At 45.6% G+C, this 24,719-nt stretch overlaps 1 protein-coding gene across 1 annotated transcript in view; it reads left to right on the forward strand.

Annotated features, from left to right (window-relative positions):
* The first annotated feature begins 3,492 nt into the window (after positions 1–3,492).
* The window catches only part of LOC140516293 (uncharacterized), a 58,952-nt gene continuing 37,725 nt past the window's right edge, over positions 3,493–24,719 (forward strand). The window contains exons 1-5 of the mRNA XM_072627300.1: positions 3,493–3,568; positions 4,647–4,975; positions 13,051–13,125; positions 15,330–15,456; positions 23,899–24,003. Coding sequence (XP_072483401.1) covers positions 13,093–13,125; positions 15,330–15,456; positions 23,899–24,003 — 265 coding nt within the window. The 5' untranslated portion in view covers positions 3,493–3,568; positions 4,647–4,975; positions 13,051–13,092. The remainder of the gene's footprint in view (positions 3,569–4,646; positions 4,976–13,050; positions 13,126–15,329; positions 15,457–23,898; positions 24,004–24,719) is intronic.

The following is a 24,719-nucleotide window of genomic DNA, read 5'->3' on the forward strand; positions in this document are numbered from 1 at the left end:
GACTGGGGGCCTGGCCTGTAATCGGGAAAGTTGGCTGCTGTAACAGGCACGGCCTCTGGCCTCACCTTCTAAGGACTGGGCCTGCTATGTGTGAGATCCCCCAGAGCTCCCCAGGATCCCACGTGATGGGGGGATCTCTCCTCTGTGGCACTGGCCTGGGCCCCCATCGATTATGTGTTCCCACTTTTCTTGGCCCTATGACAGGTAACCCGCCCCCACGTCCTATGACTTTTACACAGCGACACTGACGTCAAAGCGACCACTAGAACAAACACTTCCGCCTTTCCTCCAGCATGTCTAGGACATAACTGCGCCCAGCGGACCACCGGAGTCCCTGGGAAGGGCAAGGGGATGAGGCTCCAGGCTCAGATTCGTGCCTTGGCCCCACCAAGCTCCGTCCACGGCTCCCCTGCGCTAGCCACCGTGGAGCCCTTGCCCCTCAGGGCTTCCCTGCCTGGCTGGCCACGATGCCTTCCCAGAATTCTGGTCCCCGGGGCTCCGGCTCTCGGACTGGAGACTCTACTTCCGGTATCTAGTGCCGGAAAGGCCCACACTCGGGGCCTACTTCTCAGGGCTACGTGGACTAAATGGGGCAGAGGAGCGTGGGAGGCCGACCTCAGGTCATTCCAACTTTGCACCGAGATCCACATCCTTCACCCTCCGAGGAGAAGGCAGGAAAAGCCCGGGCACGCTCAGTCAGGAAGTTTTCAAGAGCCGACATTTCCAGCTACACAGCCAATGAAAAATGGCAGCAACTTACCACGTGGTAGCCCAACGTCTGCGCATGCTCCAGTCCTCCAGCATCCCAGAAGCACTTCCTCTGGCAGCTTCCGCATGCAAGAGGCCGATTACTTGGTTTAGGCATGCGCCAACCTTCCTTCTACGTTCCATGAAATTTCTCAATTTTATCTCGCTTTTCCATGTTAGAGAAACTGTCCGTTTCCACAGTGAACATGCAGGAGGCATGGAACTGACAGTCAAATGGTTTGGTCCCTTGAGGAAGAAAATCAGAACACCTAGGAGATCGTGTATTTGGACACCCTAAGGCTGCAGGAGCCTGTAAAAGCTTCGCAGTAGCTGAGGACACTCCACTGGGGAAGTCAAGGAGCCTGACAAGCCCATCTCTTTAGGTTCAGCAAATATCTTAATGTCACAGCCAATGAAAACAAGGCCCACCTGAACAGAAGAGGCCCTAGGTCTCACAGTTAACAAGCACTGAGCCTCAGCTGTATTACTGAGGTCTGGGGGCCAGAAGTGGCAGCAGGATTCCAAGTACAGATGCGTCATGATTTGGGGTACGAGGATCGCATTATAAACAGGAGAGAGAATGGATCTACCCATGGTTTCATTGGCATCTAAGCACTACAATAAATAAAATGTAGACTGGGAACCATAAAGTCTTCAGTTCAAAGCTGCCCTCAGACCCTTACTAGCTTTGCATCCCTGGACAAGTCATTTAACCTCTGTTAGCCTTTGTTTTCTCATCTGCAAAATGGGGATAATAAGAACACCTTCTTCCCAGGATTGTTCTGAGGATTCAGCAAGACAAGATCCATAAAACACATAGTAAACCCTAAAAATGTTATGTAAATGCTTGCAGTTTTTTCATTTGTATATGTAATTCCTTGGAGAGTAAACTCCCTGCCCAACAAACTCCAGTGACTCACTGTCACTTCCAGGATTAAATATAAAACCCTCTGTTTGAAGTTCAAAGCCCTTTAAGATCTATCTCCCTCACTCCCCTTCTAGTTTTCTTACACCTCATCTCTTGTTGACCTGAAAACTTGGTTAGAGAAAACGCAACAGGCTAAATGCATTTATTTTATGATTTAATTAATTAAACAAATCCCCATAAAGATAACAGTAACATAGTGCTATGGAGCCAGAATCAAATCTGGCTATCTGGTACAGAAGTCTTCTGGTTTTTATACATTTTTCCTTGAAAAAGGAACTCTCTTAGCTGAACAAATCATAAACTTAGTAAGACAAGACAATTAACAAAGCAATGTCAATTAAGTTTTATCATCCCAAGCTGTTTGAATCTCCTTTCTGTAGCATATGTCTCTGTGATATAAGATAAGGAGAAAATCCCATTACTCTGGTGACAGACATCCTGTCCTAAACAGGCCCTTGAAGCTGTGGACACAAGAAAGGGTATATCTTAACAGATTTGACAAAGTTGAAATTACAACCCAGAACATCTGTGTTTTTCCTTATCACTAAGATGACAGGGGAATGGTCTGGTAAGGAAGTCCCATTTGCTTGCTTGACACCAAAAGGCATTTTCTGAGTTTAACAAAGGAGACTATTAGGTCCAGGCTCTTCTAAATTCAAACTTTGGCTCTTATTAAAGTCCAAAATTTATATTAAATATTATCACTCTATATACCTACCACCAGTCCATTATCTCTGTGATCCAGAGATATCAAGCTCTTGGCTGTTCCAGGAACAAGACTCTCCATCTCTTGCTTCCCAGCATGCTCTCTGTCTGTCCCCTATGCCTGGAATGCTCTCCTTCCTCCACTGACTACTGACTTCCCTGACCTCCTTTATATTCCAGTGGATAGAGCACCAGTGCAGGAGTCAGGAGGATCTGAGTTCAAATCTCACCTCAGACATTTGACACTCACTAGCTGTGTGACCTTGGGCAAGTCACTTAACCCCAATTGCCTCATCCTGGGTCCTCTCCAGTCATCCTGATGAATATGTGGTCACTGGATTCAGATGGCTCTGAAGGAGAAGTGAGGCTGGTGACCTGCACAGCCCTCCCTCACTCAAAACAAAGTCAAGTGCAAGTCATGTCATCATTTCTCTGATGGCATGGTCTTCTTCTGCAACGCAGAGCGAACACACAACTAAAATTCCACCTTCAACAGGAAGCCTCCCCCAAGACCTTTTAATTCCAGGGCCTTCCCTCTATTATTTGTCTCCAGTTCATCCTGTATAGAGCTTGCTAGGTATACAGTATATTTGTTTGCATGAAGATCTATTATTACAGAGATTATAAACTGCTTGAGGGCAGGGCCTGTCTCTTTCCTCCTTTCGTATTCCCAGTGCTCAGTAAGGTGCCTGGCACTTAGTAGGTGCTTAATAAATGTTGATCGATTAGCTGATAAAATAAGAATACAGTCCCAGTTCTGGGGCTGGAAGGCACCTTAGGGGCTATTAAATCAAACGCCTTCGTTTTAAAGACGAAGAAAGTGAGGTCTCGAGGGGAAATGACAAGCACAAGGGCACCCAGCCCGCGGCAATTAAAGGTGGGGCCTGTACTGAAGACTTTCAAAACCGAAACGCCATGGTCGATACATGAGATTTTTAATCTGCCTTCGGAATTTCCCATTTCCAGTGTTGACATTGACAAGGGGAATGACGCATGCGCCAAACGCTAGCTAAGCAAACGAGACGAGCATTCCTCCGAGTTAGCCTAGAGAGGAAGACGCGCCGTGCGCACCCTCCCCCGGAGCGCGGTTCCGCCCGGAAGTCTCGCTAGTACTTCCTGTCAGGCTTTTGTTAGTTTCCTTTGAATTCCGGCAGGAACCTTGGTGCCTTTGCCGGGTTTTGATGGCCGGTAAGAAGAGAAAGGGAGTTTGTTTACTTGTTTGTTTCATTTTTAGGGGCGGGAGTGGGGCGGAGCGTTGGACCACAGCTAGGTTTTCTTTGGCGGCTTCTGCTTCTGGCGTCGGATTGTTCTCGGGCCCTGAGGAAAGCTTAGAGGAAGCCACTGTATTCACTGAACGTGCCCTCATCCAGCAGGTGTTCATCCGACACCGGCTGGGGGTTCCGGGGGCGCGCTGGGTTCTGGGGAAACAAAGATCCACCTGAAACAGAGGAGTAGTGCTAGTGTGGGATGGTCTGAGGATAACGGACCAAAGGGGATCCGGCGAGGTCTTTCATTCTTAGAGGATCCCTGACCTAGGCCAGCTAGTGCAGTACCTTTATTTTACAAATAAGGAAGCCTTTGTTTCCTGTGAGGTGGTTCAGTGGATAGAGCGCTGGGCCTGGAAATGCATCCTCAGACGCTTACCAGCTGTGTGACCCTGGGCAAGTCACTTCATCCCAATCTGCCTCAGCTTCCTCATCTGTAAAATGGGGGCAACAACAGTACCTTCCTCCCAGGGTTGTTGTGAGGATCAAATGAGATAATCTCACATGTCCACGCATCTCACATATCCAGTCAGTGACCAAATCTTGTGCTTTCTCTCACTACCAAAAAAAAAACAACACTTAGCCCAGTGCCTGGCACATAGTAGGTGCCTCAGAAGTGTTACATCTTATTATTTGCTATTATTTTACAGGTAGGGAGACCTCTTTGTTTCCCAACGCAACCCTGGGAGGGGAGAGACTTGCCCAATATCACACATGTAGTAAATAGCAGAGATGAAATTTGCTCCGAAACCTGCTGTCCCCAAATATACCTCTCTTTCCACTATCCCATGAGTGCCCCTTTCTGGTTCCTTCTACCACAGAGGCCAACATAAAGAACAAGCAGTCATGTGGGTTGCTTGGTCCTAGAGAAAATATACTTCACTCCTGAGGTTATTGAGGTGGGGGACTATGGACATACTGCTTATGCCTTCAGACACTCTAGATATGTTCCTTGATATTACTGAAGATTTTTCTCTCTTTTTTTGCATTTTTTTCATAAGGGATGCTTCCCAGGATATTAGAAATGAAGATGATGTAAAAACCAGAGGTCAGCCCATCAACAGTCAAATCAGCAAGCATTTATTAAATGCTGACTACGTACTTGGCACTGTGCTCATCACTGGACAAAAGTGAAACAGTCCCTGTTCTGAAGGACATACATTCTAAGGGACAGAATGTCGTGTACACATAATATATGCAGAATACACACAAAATGAACACCAGGTAGTTTGGGGACCAGGGTACTCTTAGCAACTGTGAAGCCCAGGAAGAAGTTGACCCTTGAACTGGCTCTTGAAGGCAGGAAACCAAAGGATTCAAAGGGAAGGAGGTGAGGAGAAATGTATTATTGGTATACAAATGACAGATGCAGGATTGTATATACAGAACACCCCATAAGCCAGCATGGCTGGACCACAGAGTTGAAAAAGGGGAGTAAGGTATAAGAAGACTGGAAAAGGAAGAAGGAACCAGACTGGGAGGAGATTTATATGTTAAACAGAGAAGTTTATACTTTATCCTCAAAATGACAGGAATTTGTTGAAGTAGGGGCAGGGGGAGAGTCACTTGATCAAACTTGTGCTTTAGGAAAATAACTTTGGCATGATGATCTGGAGTGGAGAGAGGATTGAGACAGAGAGACCTAGTAGGCTATGAGAGTAGTCCAGGCCAATTGCCACAGCTGTCCTATCTGTCCACAACTGGCCTTAACTGGGGTTGTGGCTGTTCCCCTAGAAGGGGACTATGGAGGAAATCTTGTGGAGATAGAAAGGACAAGATTTGGCCATTGATTGGGTGTGCAGGATGAGTGCAGAGTTGATGATGATACCAAGTTTACAAACCTGGGTGACTGGAAGGAAGATGGTGCCCTTGACAATAACAGGAAAGTTTGAGAGGGGTGTGGGTTTGGGGGAGGGAGTTCTGATTTTGGTCATGTTGCCTTTGTAATACCTATGGAACATCCAGGTGGAAATATCCAGTAAATAGCTAGTTATGGACTAGAGCTCCAGAGAGACAAAGACTGGAAATGTAGGTCTTAGAGTTAAGTGTATAGAAGGTCATTGAATCCATGGGAGCTGATAAGGTTGCCCAGAGAGAGTGTACAGAGAAAATGAAAGGAGGGCCCAGGACAAAGCCTTGGAATACACGCATAGTTATTAAGCATGATATGGATGATGAATCCTTAAAGGAGTCTGAGACAGAGCAGCCACAGGGGTCAAAGGAGAAAGGAATGAGAATAGTGTCCTAAAAACCCAGAGAGATGAGATTATCCAGGAGGAGAGGTGAGCAGTGCCAAATGCAGCAGAGAGATCAAGGGTGAGCATTCGATTTGACAATGAGGGGATCATGGGTAACTTTGGATAATGATCAATTGAATAATAAGATTGGAAGCCAGACTGCATAAGAGGATAGGAAGTTGAGGCACATAGTTTGGATGAGGAAAGGAAGGGAAATAGAGGATGATAATTGGCTCAGAAGACAGGATCTAATGAAAGTTTCTCAAAGATGGAGATTTGTTTGTAGGTAGCAGGGAAGAAACAAAGATTAAAGTAGGAGAGGACAGTTGTGGAAACCTGGAGGAGTTGGAAGGAAATGGAATTTGATAAAGGGCACATGTAGAGCGGTTGGACCTGGTGAAGAGGGGAGCCATCTCTTCAGCAACGAAAAAATGCTTTTAGAAAAGCCCTATGATTTCAAGGGGTATGTAGTGTTCCCCATGAGGAAATTTCCTTAATCCACACCAATCTGCAGCAGCTGTTCACCTCATATTTTTAGAGACCTGGCTGAGGCACTGAGAAGTTGAGGGACTTGTACAAGGTCACACAGCCAGAATGGGTCAGAGGGAAGGAAGGAAAGAAAGGAGGGAGGGAAGAGGAAGAGAGGGAAAGAAAGAGTTCATAGGAAGTGAGAACCCCAGATATTGGAGGAGATTCTATCCATGCTACAGGAGTCCAGCCACGAAACTCTCAACCTGTTTGCTTATCTTTTAAGAGTCATTTGGAAGAGATGCCTTCTAAGGCCATTCTACTCCTGACATCTTGGTGATTTTTCTCTCACTTCAAGCCCACAGGCCTAAAGTAACTAAGTAATCTAAGGCACTAATAACCACAAACATTTACTAAATGTCAACCGTGCTAGGGAAAGTTTAGACAGTCCCTTCCTACAACGAAGTGATGATCTACTAGGAAACTAGGAACCACCAGTGTAGATAGAGTTGATATTTGATTTAGAGCAACTGGAAGGATCTCCCAGAAAGAGGAACAGTGTGATCTAGTGTTGTATTTGGAGCCAGAAGGTCTGGGTTCAAAGCCCAGTACCGCTATTTACAACCTGCATGACCTTGGATAAGTCACTGAACCTCTCTCTCTTGGCTTCAGTTTCTTCATTTGTCACGTGAGGGAATGCATTAAGGAATCTCTAAGGTCCTTTGTCACAGTGTCTGTGATTGTAGTTGGACTCTTAACGTCTGGTCATTGAGAAAATACGTGACAAAAAAAGCTGTTCTGAGTTCAGTAATGCTTTGAATTGAATTGGCATTTTATTAAGTGTAACAGCATCTATATACATTGGGGAGAAGAGGGAGGAGGATACGTGTGCCAGATACTATTTGACCTTCAGATTCTCCAGTTCTTTGACCATCTCAGTCACCATGCTCTGGGAGCTCTAGTTTATATATGCCTCTCCTAAAATGTGGTACCCAGAACTCTCGTAAGTTACCTATCTTGAAATTTAAAATTTGCTTTTTTGAGTCCAGGTATCTTATATGGCAGTTAAGTGTTGCCATAGTGGATAGAGCACTGGACCTGGAGTCAGGAAGACCTGAGTTCAAAAATCCAGCCTCAGACGCTTAGTAGCTGTGTGACCCTGGGCAAGTCACTTCACTCTGTTTGCCTCAGTTTCTTCATGTGTAAAATGAGCTGGAGAAAAAAATGGCAAGCCACTCCAATCTCTTGGCCAAGAAGACCCCAAATGGGGTCACAGATAGTCAGATACAACTGAAACGACTGAACAACAAACTCAGACTTTATGTTTATCCCTGGCAAATTTCATCTAAATATGTTTGCCCCAGTGTTCCTCGGATTTGGAGCTGGAATGACAGATATCATCTAGACCAGCTTCTTGGCCAAGGTCTCACTGATATTAAGCACCAAGCTGGGATTTGAACCCAGGTGCCCTGACACCTTACCCAGCATTATTTGCACAATATCATTTAGTCCCTACCCTGCTGAGATCATCTTGAATTCTTACTCTCATTTAGCATGTTAACTATCCCTCACAGCTTTGTGTCATCCACAAATTTGATAAGCATATCAGGTCCTTTCTAAAGTCATTGACAACCACGCTGAGCAACACAGGGTCAAACACAGATCCCTGGGTCCTGCCCTAGAGACCTCCTTCTGAGCTGACTCCAGACCAGCAAATCTTTGTCTGGATTTGGCCATCATTGCCCCAGTTCCAGTTCTGCTGAAGCATAATACTATCATCTAGGTCACATCTTTCCAGTTTGTCCAAGATAATGACATGAGAGACTTTGTCAAATGCTTTTAAAAATCATGTTCACCTGTACCAACAGCATTGCTTGAATTCTACCAATCTTGTACCTTGTTTCAAAGAGAAAATAAGATTGGTCTGGCACGGACTGGTTTTCGTGAAGCCAAGCTGGCTTTGTGATTCCTACTTCCTTTTTCAAACGTTCACTAAGCATTCCTTTAATAGTATGTTCTAGAATTTTGCCAGGAACTGAAGTCAAGCCCACTGGGGAGTCTGCTCTTCCCTTCTTATAAACCCTGTTCAGCCCCTTTTTTTTTTCAAAATTGAGCTATTTGCCCTTCTCGGATCCCGTGGAGAATGGGAGAAGGGTCATGATTTCTCAGCGTGGCTCAGCAGCTACATCGGCCAACTGGTTTCAGTGCCCTGGGCCAAGTGACTCAAATTCGTCTAGAGAGTTAAAAGTGCTTTCTTATTGTGTCCTTAATTATCTTGGGTGTCAGCTCCCTATAGAAAGTTTTCGTTCTGTCTTTACCATCCCAAAGATCGTTCTCCTTGGCTGGGAAAATCAGCAAAGTAAATGGAGCAGCTCTGCCTTTTTGGCTCCCTCTCCAAAGCGTTGTTCTTCTTGGACCCAGATCTTCTGGATATAAGTTCATCGCACCCTTGGACATGATCTTTCTCATTCTTCCTTTCTTTTTAAAACAAGTCTTATTGATATCTTTCTGTTTTTCTATTATGATCTTTTCTGGATATACTCTTTCCTATTGTCTCTTGTAACAAAGAAAACCAACTGCTATAGTGACCTCATTTGACGGTCTATGTGTCGTTCTCCAGATTAGGGGCCCCTTGCCTAGCTCCTAAGGAGGAGGGCATCATGGTTCCTTCTCTGGTCTGGGTGACCATCTTTGGCTTTCCAGTCGCTCAGACTTCAGTTCTACTAAGACACGATCCTTTCATCTGCATTGTGGGGGGTGACTGGGTATCATTGTTCTCCTGGTTCTACTTCTTTCACTCACTTTAGCTCATAAGTGTCTTCCTGTGTACCTTGAGGTTCCCGCGTAGTTATCATTTCTTACCACCCAGCTCCCAAAATATGGACAGGGCAGTAGCAGAGAAAGTGGTTTAGAAGCAACAGTGACAACTGCCCCCACCCTCAGCTTGGTGACCAGTTGTATAAGTGATAACAGTGAGCAAGGGAGATGGTGACTGTTAGTGAGTACAGAGCTGTCCTGGGAATCAGAAGACCTGAGGGCAGGTCCCTCCTGCAGCACTTGGCTCGTAACAGTCTGTACATCTCTTGATCTCTTAGCTCCCCAGGCAACTCTAAGACTAGAAGCTGCAGATCCACATGGGTAAAGGGAATTGCCTAATAAAGTTATAGGACACTCCCTCCACCCCCTAAAATGATGAGTAAGCAGGTGTGTCCACTTTTCACTGAAGCCCAAGGATGGGTACCATAACACTTCCCTATTGATAATAATACTGGAAAGAGTGCTAAATTTGGAATCAGAAGACCAGCACTGTCACTTACCAGTCATAGGGACCTTGGGTAAATCTTTGAACCACTCTGGGCATCATTTTCATCATCTAGAAAAGGAAGGGGTTGGCCTAGGCCAAGAGTGGGGACCTGTGGCCTCTAGGCCTTTTGACTGAATCCAGTTCTGTGAAGTTTAGATTCAGTCAAAAGGCCACACCAGAGGGCCACATGTGGCCTGGAGGCCGCAGATTCCCCACCCCTAAACCTTAGGCCCTCGATGATCTCTAAAGGTTCTATCCAGCTCTAAATCTAAGATCTTCTGGGTTCAAAATGAAGACATCTGGGGTAGATCATAGGTGAATTTGAAAAGGGTTGATTAGAAGGTGAGGTGTACTATTCACCAATGTTATCATTGACTTGGATGAAGGTGTAAATGGTATGCTTAGCCAATTTACAGGTGACAAGAAGCAAGGAAGGCACTGATAACTGAAGGCATTCCAGAAAGGACCTTGACAGGCTGGAATGAGGGACTGAATCTGATGAAATGGGATTCAATGAGGAGAAAAGCAGTGGGAGGGTGAGCAGTAGCAATGCAAAGGTGTGTTAGTGGCCCTCACAGAGATTCACTTGAAGTTAGCAAGGTGATAATGGGGCTCCAATGGCTCATGCACCCTTGGGTTGGATTGCTGGAGGAGCCAGTGGCCAGAAGAAGGGAAGTGATGCTCCCTAGTCTTTTCTATTCTGGACAGACCACATCTAGAATCGTTTGTCTTGCCCTGAGTGCCACATTCAGAGTATTGGTGAGCTGTAGCACACAGCAAACAGGATATTGATGGGACTTGAAATTCGATGGGGATCATTCAGATGAGCAGAAGAAACTTAACAGGCCCTGGTAGTATTTTCAAGTGTGTGAAGCACCATCGTATGGAAGAGTTTTGACTCACTTGGCTTGACCCCAAAGGATAGGACTAGGTACAGTGTAGCCAAGAGGCAAATTTTGGCTACGTATAAGGAAAGTCAATATAGAAGTTCTTGAACTTTTTGTTTCCTTTCCCCACCTATCCCACTTTACTACCATGCCCCTCAGCAGTTCTGCTCATCTGAGCTCATTTCCCAAGAGACTAATCTCCGGGTCCTTCAACTGCCCTGCCCCCCATGATTTTTATAGAGGAGGCTCCTGTCCCAGCTTCCACCACCCTCACTCTGAGCAGCCACTTGTAGACCCAGAGAATGGGCCAAAAGTTAGCCAAGGAGTTTCAACTCTACAGAGAAGAATCCATCACCAAGCATGTATGTGAGGCACTGTGCTAGTTGCTGGGACCAAGAGACTTGATGGGGAGTACTGCTTAAGGGTGCTGATGACCCAGAGCTGGCGAGGATAGCCAATACATTGGATGACAAGAGGTGGCATCCAATAAGGTCCTGATAGATTAGTACATTGGGCTGAGGATGCTCAGTAAAGATACATGTAACATCTTACACTGGAGGACCAAAAGGCAACCTCCCAAGGACAGGCTAAGGTTAGAGCTCAGGTGGTTTGTGTGAAAAGGATTCCAGGGCCTTTCTGGAGACCTCAAGGTCACTCTCGGTCAACAGTATGATGGGGCCACCCATTGAGATATAATTGCCAGGAATGAGAAGGTGAGAACCTCTGTCCTGTGCCCTCAGCAGACCACTTCTTGAGTCCCACCTCTGGGCACATGACTTAAGATGGTCGTTGATAAGCTGAAGAGGGTCTGGAGGAAGGGACTTAGGTTCATGTCGAATGAGCATTGATTGAAGGAGCTGGGGAGTGGGGTTAGCCTGCAGAAGAAAAGACTCAATGGGGTTATAACCCCATTGATCAGGTGTTTGAAGGGCTGTCACTGGAGGAGGTATTAAATTTGTTCTGATTGGTCCCTGAGAAAAGAAACAAGAGCACTTACAAGTTGTGGGGGTCTGTTTCAGCTCGCCAGCAATTCTACCTCCCCCAAAGTGGAGTGGATTGCTCCAAATGGACTTCAGACATGGGCCACATGGGTACTTGTGCCACCAGGCCATACCTACTGTGTGTCAGGAACCTTAGGAAATGCTAGGCATAGAAAAAGAGGCCAAAGTCATCCCCTGCCCTCAAGTGACAACTTGCAAACAAATATATGCAAAGCAAGCTATATAGATGGGATAAACTAGAACTGATTAGTGGAGGGAAGGTACCAACACTAGGGGATCGGGAAAGACTGCCAGCAGAATGGGAGATTTGGGTTGGGATTTGAAGGGAGCTAGAAACAAAGTTGAGGAGGAAGAGAATTTCAGGCAGGCATTTGGAATGCTGGAGTCAGGAGATGGAGTGGGGTGGGGTGGGGCAGCCAGGAGGCCCCACTTGCTGGATGGCAGTCTCTGGGTAAGGTATGAGAAGATGGAAAGGAGGAGGGACCAGGTTATGAAGGGCTTTGAACTCCAGACCAAGGATTAGGGGTTTGATCTCGGAGGAGTTGGGAAGCCACCCCTGGAGTTGATGGGGTAGGGGGAAGGGAGAGTGGGAGTCACATGTGCTGCATAGGGGATGGCCTTCCATGGGGAAAGACTTGAAGCAGAAAGACCAATGAGTCTAGATGTGGAGTGATGAAGGCCTGCACCAGAGGAGGGACGGTGCCATAGATGTTTCAGAGGGAAAATCAACAGGTCTTGGCATCAGATTGGATCTGGGGAAAGAGATAGGAAGGAGGTGAGGATGACTCCTGGGTTGTGAGCCTGGGGGGCTGGGAAGGTGGTGGTACCCTCAACAGGAATAAAGAAGTTAAGAAGAAGGGAGGGTTTGGGATGAGGGCCAGGCTTGGGGAGGCAGCAGAAAGCCTGCAGCAGCAAGGATCAGGACAGTATTGCTGTGCTCTTCTGAGTGGGCATAAGGGCCACAGGCTGGCCTGAATTTCCTCCTGAAGACCCCAGGTGTGTGATGCAAGGGGCATACAGTATAAATGTGTAAACTAGAACAGGGTAGAAACTCAGGCCCCAGGGCTGCCAATCTCATACAAGGCTGCTTGTTCTCCTTTTCAGGGAAACTCCTATATCCCCTCACTCCAGGGCACAGATTGGATCACTGTAGCTGAGGGGATAACTCAGAGTAAGCTTTTACCAGTAGGAGGACCATAGGAAGAGGAAGAAAAAGATGGGAGGATCAGGAGATGGTCAGAATCAAACTTGCCTGACTAAGACAGTTTGCCTAAGGAAATTTCACCTCACCTCCATCCCAAAAATAGAGAGTCTATGGGACTCCTTCCTTAAAGAAATGAACCCTTGCAGGCATGTGAGCTTCCTACTGCTTGTTGAGGAGGATTTCTCAGTTTCAGGCTCTGTTGCTTCTGAATGAGTTGGGGACAGTGGGTACCCTGTGGTTTTTGGTGAGTGAGCCAATCTGAGGAAAAAAATCTGAACTCTGCAATCTTCTGTTTGCTCTCCAGGTTCCTGTACTTCTCCCTTAAGGGCCCACAGGAGACTAGCAGATGGCAGCTCCCCTTCTGATGGCTGTGCCCCAGGTAAGACATGGTTCTCTCATTCTCCCCAAGCTCATGGCCCTACAGGCTCATCTTCCCTCTCAACTTCTCTTTTTCTTTTAAAAATGAGTTATTAGAACTTATACTGAGTATCAGCAAACTACTTATACTTTCCTTACAATTATTTATATTTTTGATCAATGACATTTAGCCCATAAAGCTTTAACTCATCTTTTCAATCACTTGAAGACAGGGGTTTTTAACCTGGAGTCTGTGAACTTTTTTAAAAAATATATTTTGATAACTGTATTTCAAATAACTTGATTTTCTTTATAATCCTGTTGTTTTTTTTTAATTTTATACATTTAAGACACATTCTGAGGAGCCCATAGGTTTCACTGCACTGCAGAGGCATCTAAGGTTACCTCAGCAGTTTGTTCATTCCTTTTCTCTCCCTCCCTGCCCTGTGTTTCTTCCTCACCACCCCCATCCCCTTCTCTTTCTCTCTGTCTCTCTCCCTCCCCCTTCATCTTTCTCCCTCTCTCCCCTCTTTCTTTCCTGCTCTCTCTTTTGTCTTCTTCTCTTTCTCTCTCCTTCCTTTCTTCCTGCCCTCCCCCTCTTTTAACAAGCATTTATTTTCTCCTACCACCTGCCAAAAGAAAAAACCAAAACCAACCATTGCAACAAATGACATAGTCAAGCAAAACAGATTCCTACTTTGGCCATGTCTCATTTTGAATATGTTTCCCTTGTCTCTGTCTCAAGAGGTGACCTGCTGACTTCCTCATTAGGCCTCTGCAACCAATTGATCAGAGCCCTAATTTCTTTTCAAAATTATTCCTTTCCACAACATTGTTGCTACTGTGTAAATTGTTCTCCTAGTTCTGCTCACTTTACTTTGCATCAGTTCATGTAAGGCTTCCCAGGTTTCTCTAAAAGCATCCTGCTTATCATTTCTTATAGCACAAAAGCATTCCATCACAATCATATACCACAACTTGTTCAGCCATTCCCCAATTGATGGGTATCCCCTTAGTTTTTAATTCTTTGCCACAACAAAAAGAGCTGCTATAAATATTTTTATACTTATAAGTCCTTTTCTTTTTCCTTGGATCTCTTTGGAATACAGACCTAGTAGTGGTATTGCTGCATCAAAGGGTGTGCCCAGTTTTATAGCCCTTTGGTATAGTTCCAAATTGCTCTCCAGAATGGTTGGTCTAGTTCACAACTCCACCAACAGTTCATTAGTGTGCCTTCTTTTTCACATCTCTTTCAACATTTATCATTTTCCCTTCCTGTCATGTTAGCCAATTTGATAAAAGTGAAGTGGAACCTCAGAGTTAGTCATTTGTAATATTTTTTTGTGTGACTACTGATAGCTTGAATTTCTTCCTTTAATAACTATCACCTCATAACCTTTGATCACTTATCTGTTGGAGAATAGCTCTTAATCCTATACATTTGAATCAGTTCCTTTATTAGAGAAACATCATTGAGCTTCTCTTTCTAGCAGCTTCCATCGCCAGTGCCTGTCCTGTTCCCTACCTGGTGCCTTGCTTCCACAGCAATAGTCTTCTCACGTGTAATTCAAGAGATACAGAATGGCTGTTCTGGAGAGGCAGCCTGGCCATAGGGAAAAAACTCCAGGCTTGGAAACAGCCATGTGTCCTTGGACAAGTTTTTTTCCTTCCTCCGAGCCCATTTTTTCATCTGTATAATGGGCATCACAGTCCTTCTTGTGCATGATTATCAGGAGGCCTAGATGCTGTAACATATCTAAATCACTATTGAAATATAACCTATTATTATGTTCTCCTCTCCCTGACCCCCATTTTATAGTGAGGAAACAAGAACAGACCTACCTAAGACCACAGAGTTCATTGATGACAAATCTGGATTGACAATCCAAACTTGTGATTTTTAACTTCACTTTTTTTTCACTGCTATTCTTTCTACTGAGGCTGGCCACTTGAGGTTAAATGACTTGCCTCAGTTTACACATCAAGTTCATGGCAGAGGCAAGGCTAGAAGATAGTCTGCTGACTCCTGCTGGTGACAGCACTACCTCTTTCTAGGACGTGGGGAGGCTTCTCCTTCGCTATCTCTCCTGCCCACTAGCCACCATTGTCAGAGTTTCTAACTGCCCGAGGTTCCTCCCTCTGCTCTCTGACATCTGCAGGCTCTGTCCTCATCCTGAGGTAAAGTTATGGAATTGCCTTTGGATCAGCAGGCACCTGTTATTCTAGGAACTGGTGACATTCAACGATGTGGCGGTCTATCTCTCCAAGGAGGAATGGGGCCAGCTGGACCTTTCTCAGAGAACCCTCTACAAAGACGTGATGCTAGAGAATTATGGGAATGTGGTTTCACTCGGTAAGGACTTTGCCCCTCAAACACTTCTCACACTAGGTCTCAGAATCAATCCCTGCTTCTTAAACATAGGGAGTTAAGCTGTGTCCCGTGGGCTGGGCCTGCTCAGGGCGCACGTATGTGTGTGTGCACGTGCACATACACACACACACACACACACACACACACACACACACACACACACACACACACACACACACACACACACAGTCTGTTGCCTGCTCCCTAACTTGAATTCTTTCTAGCTCAGTGTAGGACTTGTTCTTCTTGCCATTGGGCAGGGACAGCTTTTCAGCCCCCTGGTCCCTGCCTCACTTAGATGAGACATTGGAATCAGATTCCAATGGAAGATGTTAGATATAACCTCTGGGATCATGGATTTGGGGCTGACTAATGATTCTGAGAAAGAGAGAGTGGCTTAGCCAATGTCACAAAGGTGGATGAACCAGAATTTGCACCCAATTCACCTGACCGTAAGTTGAGTGCGCTCCAGATGGTGTTTCCTTATTTAAAAGTCAAGCTAACACTGAACTGAATTGAATTAGAATTGTCTTCTACTAGAGTAGGCAAGGTATAGTGGCTATTGAGCACCGCCTCTGCATTGATTGATGGCCCCTGAGCAAGTCACTGCCCCTCCCCCTGCTCGCCAGGCCACTCCCTAAGATTTCACACTGCAGAGAAGGTGCTGACCTGCATTGGGGGAGGAGTTTCCTCACACAGAAGTTTCTTAAACTAGGGAAACCACAGGTAGATCCATTCTCTCTCCTGTTTATAAAGCGATCCACATACCCCAAATCATGATGCATCTGTACTTGGAATCCTGCTGCCACTTCTGGCCCCCAGACCTCAATAATAGTAGAAAAAGTAGAAAAGTAAGGTAAAATTGGACAAATTCCTTAATGGCATACTTTCCCAATACCTATGGCCTAGGCCCAGCCATATCCCTGATCATGGTCCAGTCCATTAGAGGCCAAGCCCCCAGTCCAAACGTTGGGATGACAAGCTTGGCCATCACCACAGGAGCCACAGCTTCCTAGTGTGAAAGTGTCTGCTTGTCCCAGGAAGGCTGCAGCCTTCACACCCAGCTACTCTGCTTCTCCCCCCAGGAGCTGGGCATCTGGAGGCCCCCATCATTCTCCATACAGGTGGTGCTCCTGTTCATGGCAAAGAGAGGCCTTCCCAGGGTGGGTGGGTAGATAGTGCCCACACTGTCCCCCAGGTCACGAGGACTCCCCCATCCCACCTCCTAGGATCCCCAGCTCAGGCAGTGCCTCCTCCAAGGGGTTTTTCCTGATTCTCCCAAATGTTCTCTCTCACTCTTCACCTTTCTTGGTTTTACAGGATATATACCCTGTGTTGGGCATGCATGCTGCATCCTGCTCAGTAATCTTTGTTTTCATGTACCTAGCACCCAGTACCCCACATACAGTAAACACTTAATAATGACTTGCTGGATTGAATTAAGTTGAAAAATGCATTCACATTTGCAAAGCTGAGCTATTCCTGAGGTGTCACTCATACAGAGAGTGCTTTGCCTAAAGCAACACCAGGCCCATGGGAGGTGCATGATAAATGTGAGGGCAATGGAATTGAACTCTGTAGGTCTGTGACATGGAGGAGTCCCATGATCTTGGGCCTAGGAGAGATGTGTCTGATGCTGCCTAAGGCTTTTCCTCCTAGAAAGGGGCAACTCACCTGTTGGTTGGTGGGAAGGAGAAGGTCCAGAAGGTGTTTGTGATAGGCAAGTAGAGAGGGCATAGAGAGGGTGGCTGAACTCTGCAGTGCCAGAGACACAGCAGATTATTGAGGAGGAAAGGAAGCAGTGTTAGCTCAGTCAGGCAGTAAGCATGTCTTAAACCTTTAGGACAAGAAAGAGAAACTGAGGAAATGAACATAAGCTGGGAAGAAGCAGCACAACTGTAGCCTTTTGCAGATGATCACCCAGTCAGTCAGCCAGTAAACATTAAGTACCTACTATGTGCCAGGTACTGTGTTAAGTCCTGAGACTACAGAGAAGGAGAAGGACAGTCTTTGGTCTCAAGGGGAGCCAGTACATACAAGCAGCTTTGTACAAACCAGCTGTTCACAGGATAACGTGGAAAGAGAGAAGGCGCTAGAATTAAGGGGGATGGGGAAAGGCTTCATCTAGAAGGTAGGATTTTAGGCTGAACCTGAAGGCAGCCCTGAGGCAGAGTTGATGACGGGAAGCATTCCTGGCATGAAATAGGGAGCACTGTCTTGGAGGATCAGCCAGGAGGCCACTGTTACTAGACCCCAGAGCAAAGGGAGGGAGGGAGGTAGAAGAAGACTGGAAGGGGGGGAGTGTACCACAGGAAGGGCTTTGAACACCAAGCAGAGAATTTTATATTTGATCCTGGAGAAAATAAGGAACCACTGGAGTTCATTGAGCAGGGGCCTAAGCTTTAATATTACTTTGGCAGCTGAGTGGAGGGTGGTCTGGGATAGGGGGGAAACTGAGGCAGGCAGACCTACCAGCAACTTTGGCCCTAGTTTGGACATGAGGTGATGAGGGCCTTCACCAGGGTGGGGGTGGTATCAGAGAAGAGGAAGCGACAAATGCCAGAGATGTTACCAAGGTAGAGTGGTAACAGATTAGATATGTGGGTGAGAGAGAGCGAGATAGAGGAAGGAATCTCTAAAATAACAGTTGGTGAAGAAAGGCATATCAGATGGAGGAAGTGTTATGGAGTGCCAGTTACATGGTATCTCATTATTAAACACAGTCCTAACCCTCCCAAGCTCATATCCATCTCCATTTCCAGGGTCACGTTCTCTCCCTTTCTGCTCAGTGCTGGCCATCCTTTAGGCATCACACGTTTCCACTCTTGGAGGAGAATGTGCTCCAGGGATGGATACAATCCTTCCTCAGAGAAGTTCACCTTCTAATGTACATATCTCTCCCAGGTGGAACCCATTATCAGATGTCTGTCTCAACACCTCCCCCCACCTCCCTAGTCTTAATTGCCTTGGATCCCTTTCCCCTGTCCTGCCCTGCCCTTCCTTAGGTCCTGTTCTCTCACAGTCTCCACTCCTATCAAAAGACTGGAAGAAATTCTTAGCTGGTGATCTCTGCATTTGGTTGGGTGTATCCCCATTCCCCCTGGTTATTTACATTCCCCCTTCCTCTACCCTGGTCATTCATCTCCTCTTTCTTCATTCCAAAACTTCTCACTTAGTTATTCCCTCCCATAAAAGGCATTGATTAACTTTGAGAGAATTCGAGGATTTTGTCTATGGAGTATTATCATTTCAACTTTTCTTCCTTCTCTTCTGATTTTTTAAGTTCCCCTTCATCAGTGTTGAGGTCTACTTTGGGAGCCCTTGATGATTTGGCTTTGTTCATTCTTTTACCCCACATAGTTTTTGTTTTTTTAAGCAAAAGCTTGTCATTGATTAAAATGATTTCAGTACTTAGTCTTTTCTTGATCATTATATATCTCTGTTTACTCTTTTGTGTTTCTTTGGTTTGGAGTGTTGGTAAGTTGACTCATCACTCCCCTCTGGAAGGTGGTGCAGCTGCTTTGTCGGAATGCCTGTTCACCTGGACTGTGGCCTGAGGCCCTTTTTATAATCTTTTATTCTCTTCCAGACAGAATGATCCTGATTTCTCCAAAAGGCCTTTCCTTCATATTTCCAGATCTTTCTTCTGACTGTTTGAGTAGTATATTCGTTATTGAAACTGTCAAATATAATCATTATGTGCCCTGAAATTAGAAATAGGAGTTCTCCCCAAATCCCTTTCCCTTATCCCCATTCATCTTTGGATTTGATCAACTAATACTTTGTTACTTCTACTTGGAAGTTCTGGTCAGAACTTTTTCTATTGTATCCTGTAAAATAACATTCTGCTCTTTTTGTTTTTCTTTCTGGGATGCCCACAATTCTTACCTTATCTCTGTAGGTTTTATCTGAAAATGGGAGTTGACGGCAGGGATGGGGAGAGTTTGGAACTCAACATTTTTTTAAAAAGTGTTTCAAATAAATGATACATTTTTTAAAAAGAAAGATACAGGGCAGTCACTTTGGCTAATGTCCGGTTCCTGTGTTCTTCTAATATTGTGACTTTTCCTTCTGCCAGTTTTCCTCCTGTTAAGTATTTTTGTGTTACAAATCTGTTTTTCTTTCTCTTTGAGCCTCTCTTTCTTTAGAGAGGTTCTCCGTAACATAACCAGTTTTTCCTATTCTGCTGTTTGTGTTTTTAATTTTTTTTTTTGCTGAGAGCTCTGATTTGTAACCTAAATCTGTTCCTAATTTCTTATTTTAAAAATGTTCTTTTTCTTTTGGACCATTCTGGAATTTCTTGCTATTGGTTCCATGATCTCTTGGGCGTCCACAGGATTCCTTTTCATTGGGTAATTTGGGATCATTTTCCTTCAGTTCTACCGCACTTGTGCCTAGTGTTCTGGCACACTTGAATTAATCCTCACTTTCCCCCTGACATTTATGACCCTCTCTGTCGATTTAGCCACTTATAAGTGAGTTTTTATTCAGCCTTTTTCTCTGGACCTTTTGCACTTGCCTTCCAGTGTTGCCCAGACCGGACCACTAAGGCTGGTGGATATGCTGTTGGGTATGAAGGTTGTCTGGGCCTGGGTCACTGCCCAGGATAAACTCCAGGGGAACAGGCCTGACCCTAGCTGGTTTTTTTTTCCCTGAATCACGTCTTCAAGTTTGCTTGTGCTCACCATGCTCTTGATTTTTATACTTGATTATCTTGTGGACTCAGTATTGGTTTCTCTCTATTTGATGCGTCGTTCCTTTTCTTGTGGTTTATTTGCTTTACTTGGGGTTGCTACAAGCAGTTACACTGCCATCTTGTCAGGCATTTAATCTCAACTCTATTTTGTTCTGGTTTTTTTAAATCCTACTCTGTTGTGCACATTCCTCTCCACAATTACAGGACAACCAAATCCACTGGCCTTTTCTCTGTTCTTAACTTCCTGGACTTTTCTGCTGCATTTGACATTGTGGATGACCACTTCCTTCTTGTTAGGAAGCAGTGGGTCTTCTTCACAGGAGATATCTAAGCAGAGCTCAGATGACCACTGATCACATCTGTGAGACAGGGGGTTCTTTTTCTGGTATGGATTGGACAAGATGGTATTATAGATCCCTTCCAACTCTGAACTCTTCTTCCTCCCAAGACCTAAATGTTGGCTTCAGCTCTGTCCTTTGCCCTCTTCTGTGCTCTCCTTTGTTGATTTCATCTGCTCCAATAGCTTTCATGATTATCTTTATCCTAATGACTCAGATTCAGAACCCCATTGCACCCTGTTCCCCAAGTACCGATCCTGCATTTCTAACTGCCTCCTGAATGTTTTCACTTGGATGTCTCATTGTGTCTCACATAGCATGTTCAAAACTTAACTGTACATCTTCCCCCAAAACCCACCCTTCTTAACTTCTCTGTTTTTATCAGTGACAGTCATTATCCCAGTTATCCAGGCTGAAAAATGTCTTTGACTCTTCTCTCTCTACCATACCCTTTCTGTCCTAATTTAACCAGTTGTCAGGACTCAAGTATCAGTTCTGCCACCAGAGTCTCTCTCCTATGTTTCTTCTCCTCTTCATTCACCTTCAGGTTCTAATGAACTTTCTCCTGGCATAATGACCTCAACTGTTTTCCATGCACCCAGTGTCTCTCCTCTCTCAGTCATCATTCACATCCCTGCCTGGGTGATTTAATGTGCAGGTCTAAATAATAAAACATAATAAGTAATAAAAATATTTTTAACCTACTATGTGCCAGGCATTGTGCTGGGGATACAAGTACAAAGAATGAAACCATTCCAAAGCTCAGGAACTTACATACTCAGGAGCTGTTTGAGACAAGATGTGTCTGTAAGTGTATGGTGCATAGAAGGAAAGAGAATAAATATAGAGTCTTTAAATAGAAGGTAGGTTGAAAGGGAGAGAGGGAAGGAAGGCAGGCACAGGAGGTAGGGATGAGGGGGAAATCCAAGAAGGTTTCCTAGGAAAGGTGATGTTAAAGCTGCGTCTTGAAGGAAAGAGGAGCTCTGGGTTGGGGGAGGAGGAAGGGCATCCCAGGAAAAGAAGGTGGCAGACAGGAGATGGAGTGTGGTGCGTGAGGACTGTAGAGATGCCCAGGATAGCCACATAGCAGTGTGTAGAAGGGGAATAATGTCCGGTGATGTCGGGAAGGTGGGTTGGGGCCAGTGTGTAAAGAGATTTAAAGGCTAAACAGAGAAGTTGCCATTTCATCCTGGAGGTGATAGGGAGCCACTGAAGTTGCTTAAGTAATGGAGTCACAGGCAGATCTATGATCCAGCACTTAGTGCAGTGCCTGGCACATAGTAGGCACTTGATAAATGTTTCTTGACTGACTGCATTGAAGGAAAATCCCTTTGGCATCAGTGTGAAGGGTAGACTGGTCTGGGGAGGCCTGTGGCAGAGAGACCAGTTAGGAGGCTATTGTACCTATTTAGTTCAGAGATAAGGAGGTGTCATGAGTTTCCAACTTTTAAAATCCTTTTCTTCCTTCAGAATGAGTTCAAGTATGAACTAGAAGTGAGCTCATCCTCCCCAGTCACTCAGCCATCACTGCTAAGCGTAGTACACTATATATAGTGTTCTCTTAATATAAATGTTTATTAAATTTGTTTCATTTGGGTGACTTGGATAATACATATGTCAGAGGGGAAGCTGGCCCAGTAGGGAGAATGCTGTGTAGACCTCATTCACCCTTTCACAACTCAGAGTGATGCAGAATTAGAATGGGTCAGCTTCTGTAAGCCCCTTGAGGGCAGGGACTGGCTTTTGCCTCTTTTTTTATCCTTGGCACTTAGCACAGTGCCACATAATGGACCATTAATAGGCAATTTAGAAATGGCAATCGATTGATGTTTCCCATTGGCCCCATTCCCTGGAAGGGAATTCTTCCAGCTTCCTGGTACAGTTCTCCTCATCCCTTTGATTTTGCCATTCTCTGAGCCAGACAAACTCATTAGCTTTCTTTGCCCAGCATGCCCCCCCAGCTGCCTCTTTCATCTTAGTTTTAATAGTCTACTCCAAGAAGACTTAGGCCCCCTTGAGACAGTCTCTCAGTAACTCCCTCAGTCCTGCCTGCCCACTTTGTCCAGGTAGCCACTGTAATGGCAGGAGGAATGTCACAGATGGGGAGCAGCAAACAGGCTAGCGTGGCAGGGTTTGGACCATAAAGGCATAGTGTGGCCAGCCTGGGAAAGCCTTGGAGTTCCAAACAGAGCAGTTTCTTTCCTGACACTTGAAATGGGGGAGCCCCTGGAGCCTCTTTAGCAGAGCGGTGACATGGTCAGGCAGGAATATGAGGAAAATCACACTGGCAGATGAGTGGAGGCTGGGCTAGAGAAGGGAGAGACTAGATGTGGGGCTGCGCCTTAGGATGCTGTTGGCAATAGTCCAGGCAAGAGGTGATGGAGACCCTAATGAACATGCTTGTGTAATGAGTAAAGAGAAGGGCATAGACACAAGAGATGGTGAGGTATAGTCTATAAGACTTAGCGACTGATTGACGGGGGGACAGGGAATAGGGATGGAGGAGGGCAAGATCAAGTGAAGAGTCAAGGGTCACACTGGGGCTGGGAGCCTTGTCAACTTGAAGAATATGATGCCTTTGACAGAAATAGGGAAATCAGGAGTGGAGGGGTGGCTTTAAGAAGAAAGATCATGGGTTCTGTACTGGACATGTTAGGTTTGAGACGCCTCTGGATGCACAAGGGAATGTGGGACCAGCAGGCAATTGGAGATGTAGAACTAGGGCTCAGGAGTCAGGTTAGGGCTAGATGTGTGAGTATGGGAGTCAGTTTCATAGAAATGATAATTGAAACCTTGGGAGCTGATGAGATTTCCAAGAGAGAAGAGGAAAAGCCCAGGACAGAGCCCTGGAGTCCACCCACGTCTAGAGAGTAGACTACAGTTGGTGGGCCAGCAAAGAAGATTGAGGATTGATTTGCTAGGTAAGCAATACGATGCCATGCAGACCCAGGGAGAATAGAGGATCCAGGATGGAGAAGTCAAGAGTGTCAGAGGGCCAAGAAGGTTGAGGTTCAAGAAAAGGCCATTCGACTTATCAATAAAAGCCACCAACACCGGGGACTTCGAGAGATCAATTTCGCTTGAGTGGTAGGAATGTAAGCCAAAATGCAGGAGGTAGAAATGAGTGAGAGGTGAGAAAGAGGATGTCATAAATCTAGGCAGGATATGGCCGTGGGTGGCTGATCTTCTCCCATTAGGATATTGTGGGGAGGGATTGTCTTTCTTGGTGTCCCCCACCCTTAACACGGTGCCTAGGACATAGTAAGTGTTTAAGAAATACATGTTTCATTACTTTTCCAGAAATTTCCCTGTGATAGAAGGAAGGATCTAGGGTGATCATTTAAGTGGGTGGTGAAGGCTTTCATGGCTCTCTCCTTTCCACACGAGCAGGTCTTTCTGTTTGCAAGCCTGAAATGATCTCCCAGCTGGAGCAAGGAAAGATGCCCTGGGTCCGAGATCTGCAGGGAACAAAAGATGGTCAGACCACCTGGCCTGGTGAGTGACGAAGTGATAAATCACCCCTACCATTATTGAGTGCCCGTAGGCTTGCCAGTCCTAGGTGGTGTGGCATACAAATCAAGGTAGCTTAAGACTTGCCCCAAGCTAGCAGAGAGCTTTGAGATCTAATTAAGAAAGTGAAATTGAGTGGTGGGTGGACGGAGCTCTGTGACCTTGGGGAAATCATTTCCAATCTGGGCCTCATTCTTTTCATCTTTAGAATAAGGCAGTTGGACCAGATTTCTCATGTTGCTTTTGGCCCTAATAGTGTCTGAGACAGTATCATTTCTCTCTCACTTCCATAATAAGAAGCACCATTAATGTAGTGGCTGGAGAGCTGATGTCAGAATCAGGAAGGTCTGGGTCTGAGGGCCTCCTCTGCCCTGTCCTGGCTGTGTGTCCCTGGGCCAGTCTTTCATCTCTCCACAAGCACTGGTAGAAGAGGTTGTCCTGTCTGAGGACTTGGTTCCCTGCACTGAGGAAATCATAGGTCTGGGCCAAAAAAAAAAAAAATCACATAATATAAATTGTTGAGAAACATCGGTCAGAGAACAGAACAGTTTGTCCAAAGGTATGTGTTACATGCTACAGATAATGAAAGCCAGAAGGATTTGAAAAGGAGAGCTGTGTGTGGGCCAGAGCCCCTGAGGGGAGCCTGTTGAGGAGATAGGGCTTCAGTTGGGTCTCAAAGAGTGGCTCCAATCTAGCTCTGT

Source organism: Notamacropus eugenii, chromosome X (genome assembly GCF_028372415.1).
Source record: "Notamacropus eugenii isolate mMacEug1 chromosome X, mMacEug1.pri_v2, whole genome shotgun sequence".
Taxonomy (NCBI): Eukaryota; Metazoa; Chordata; class Mammalia; order Diprotodontia; family Macropodidae; genus Notamacropus; species Notamacropus eugenii.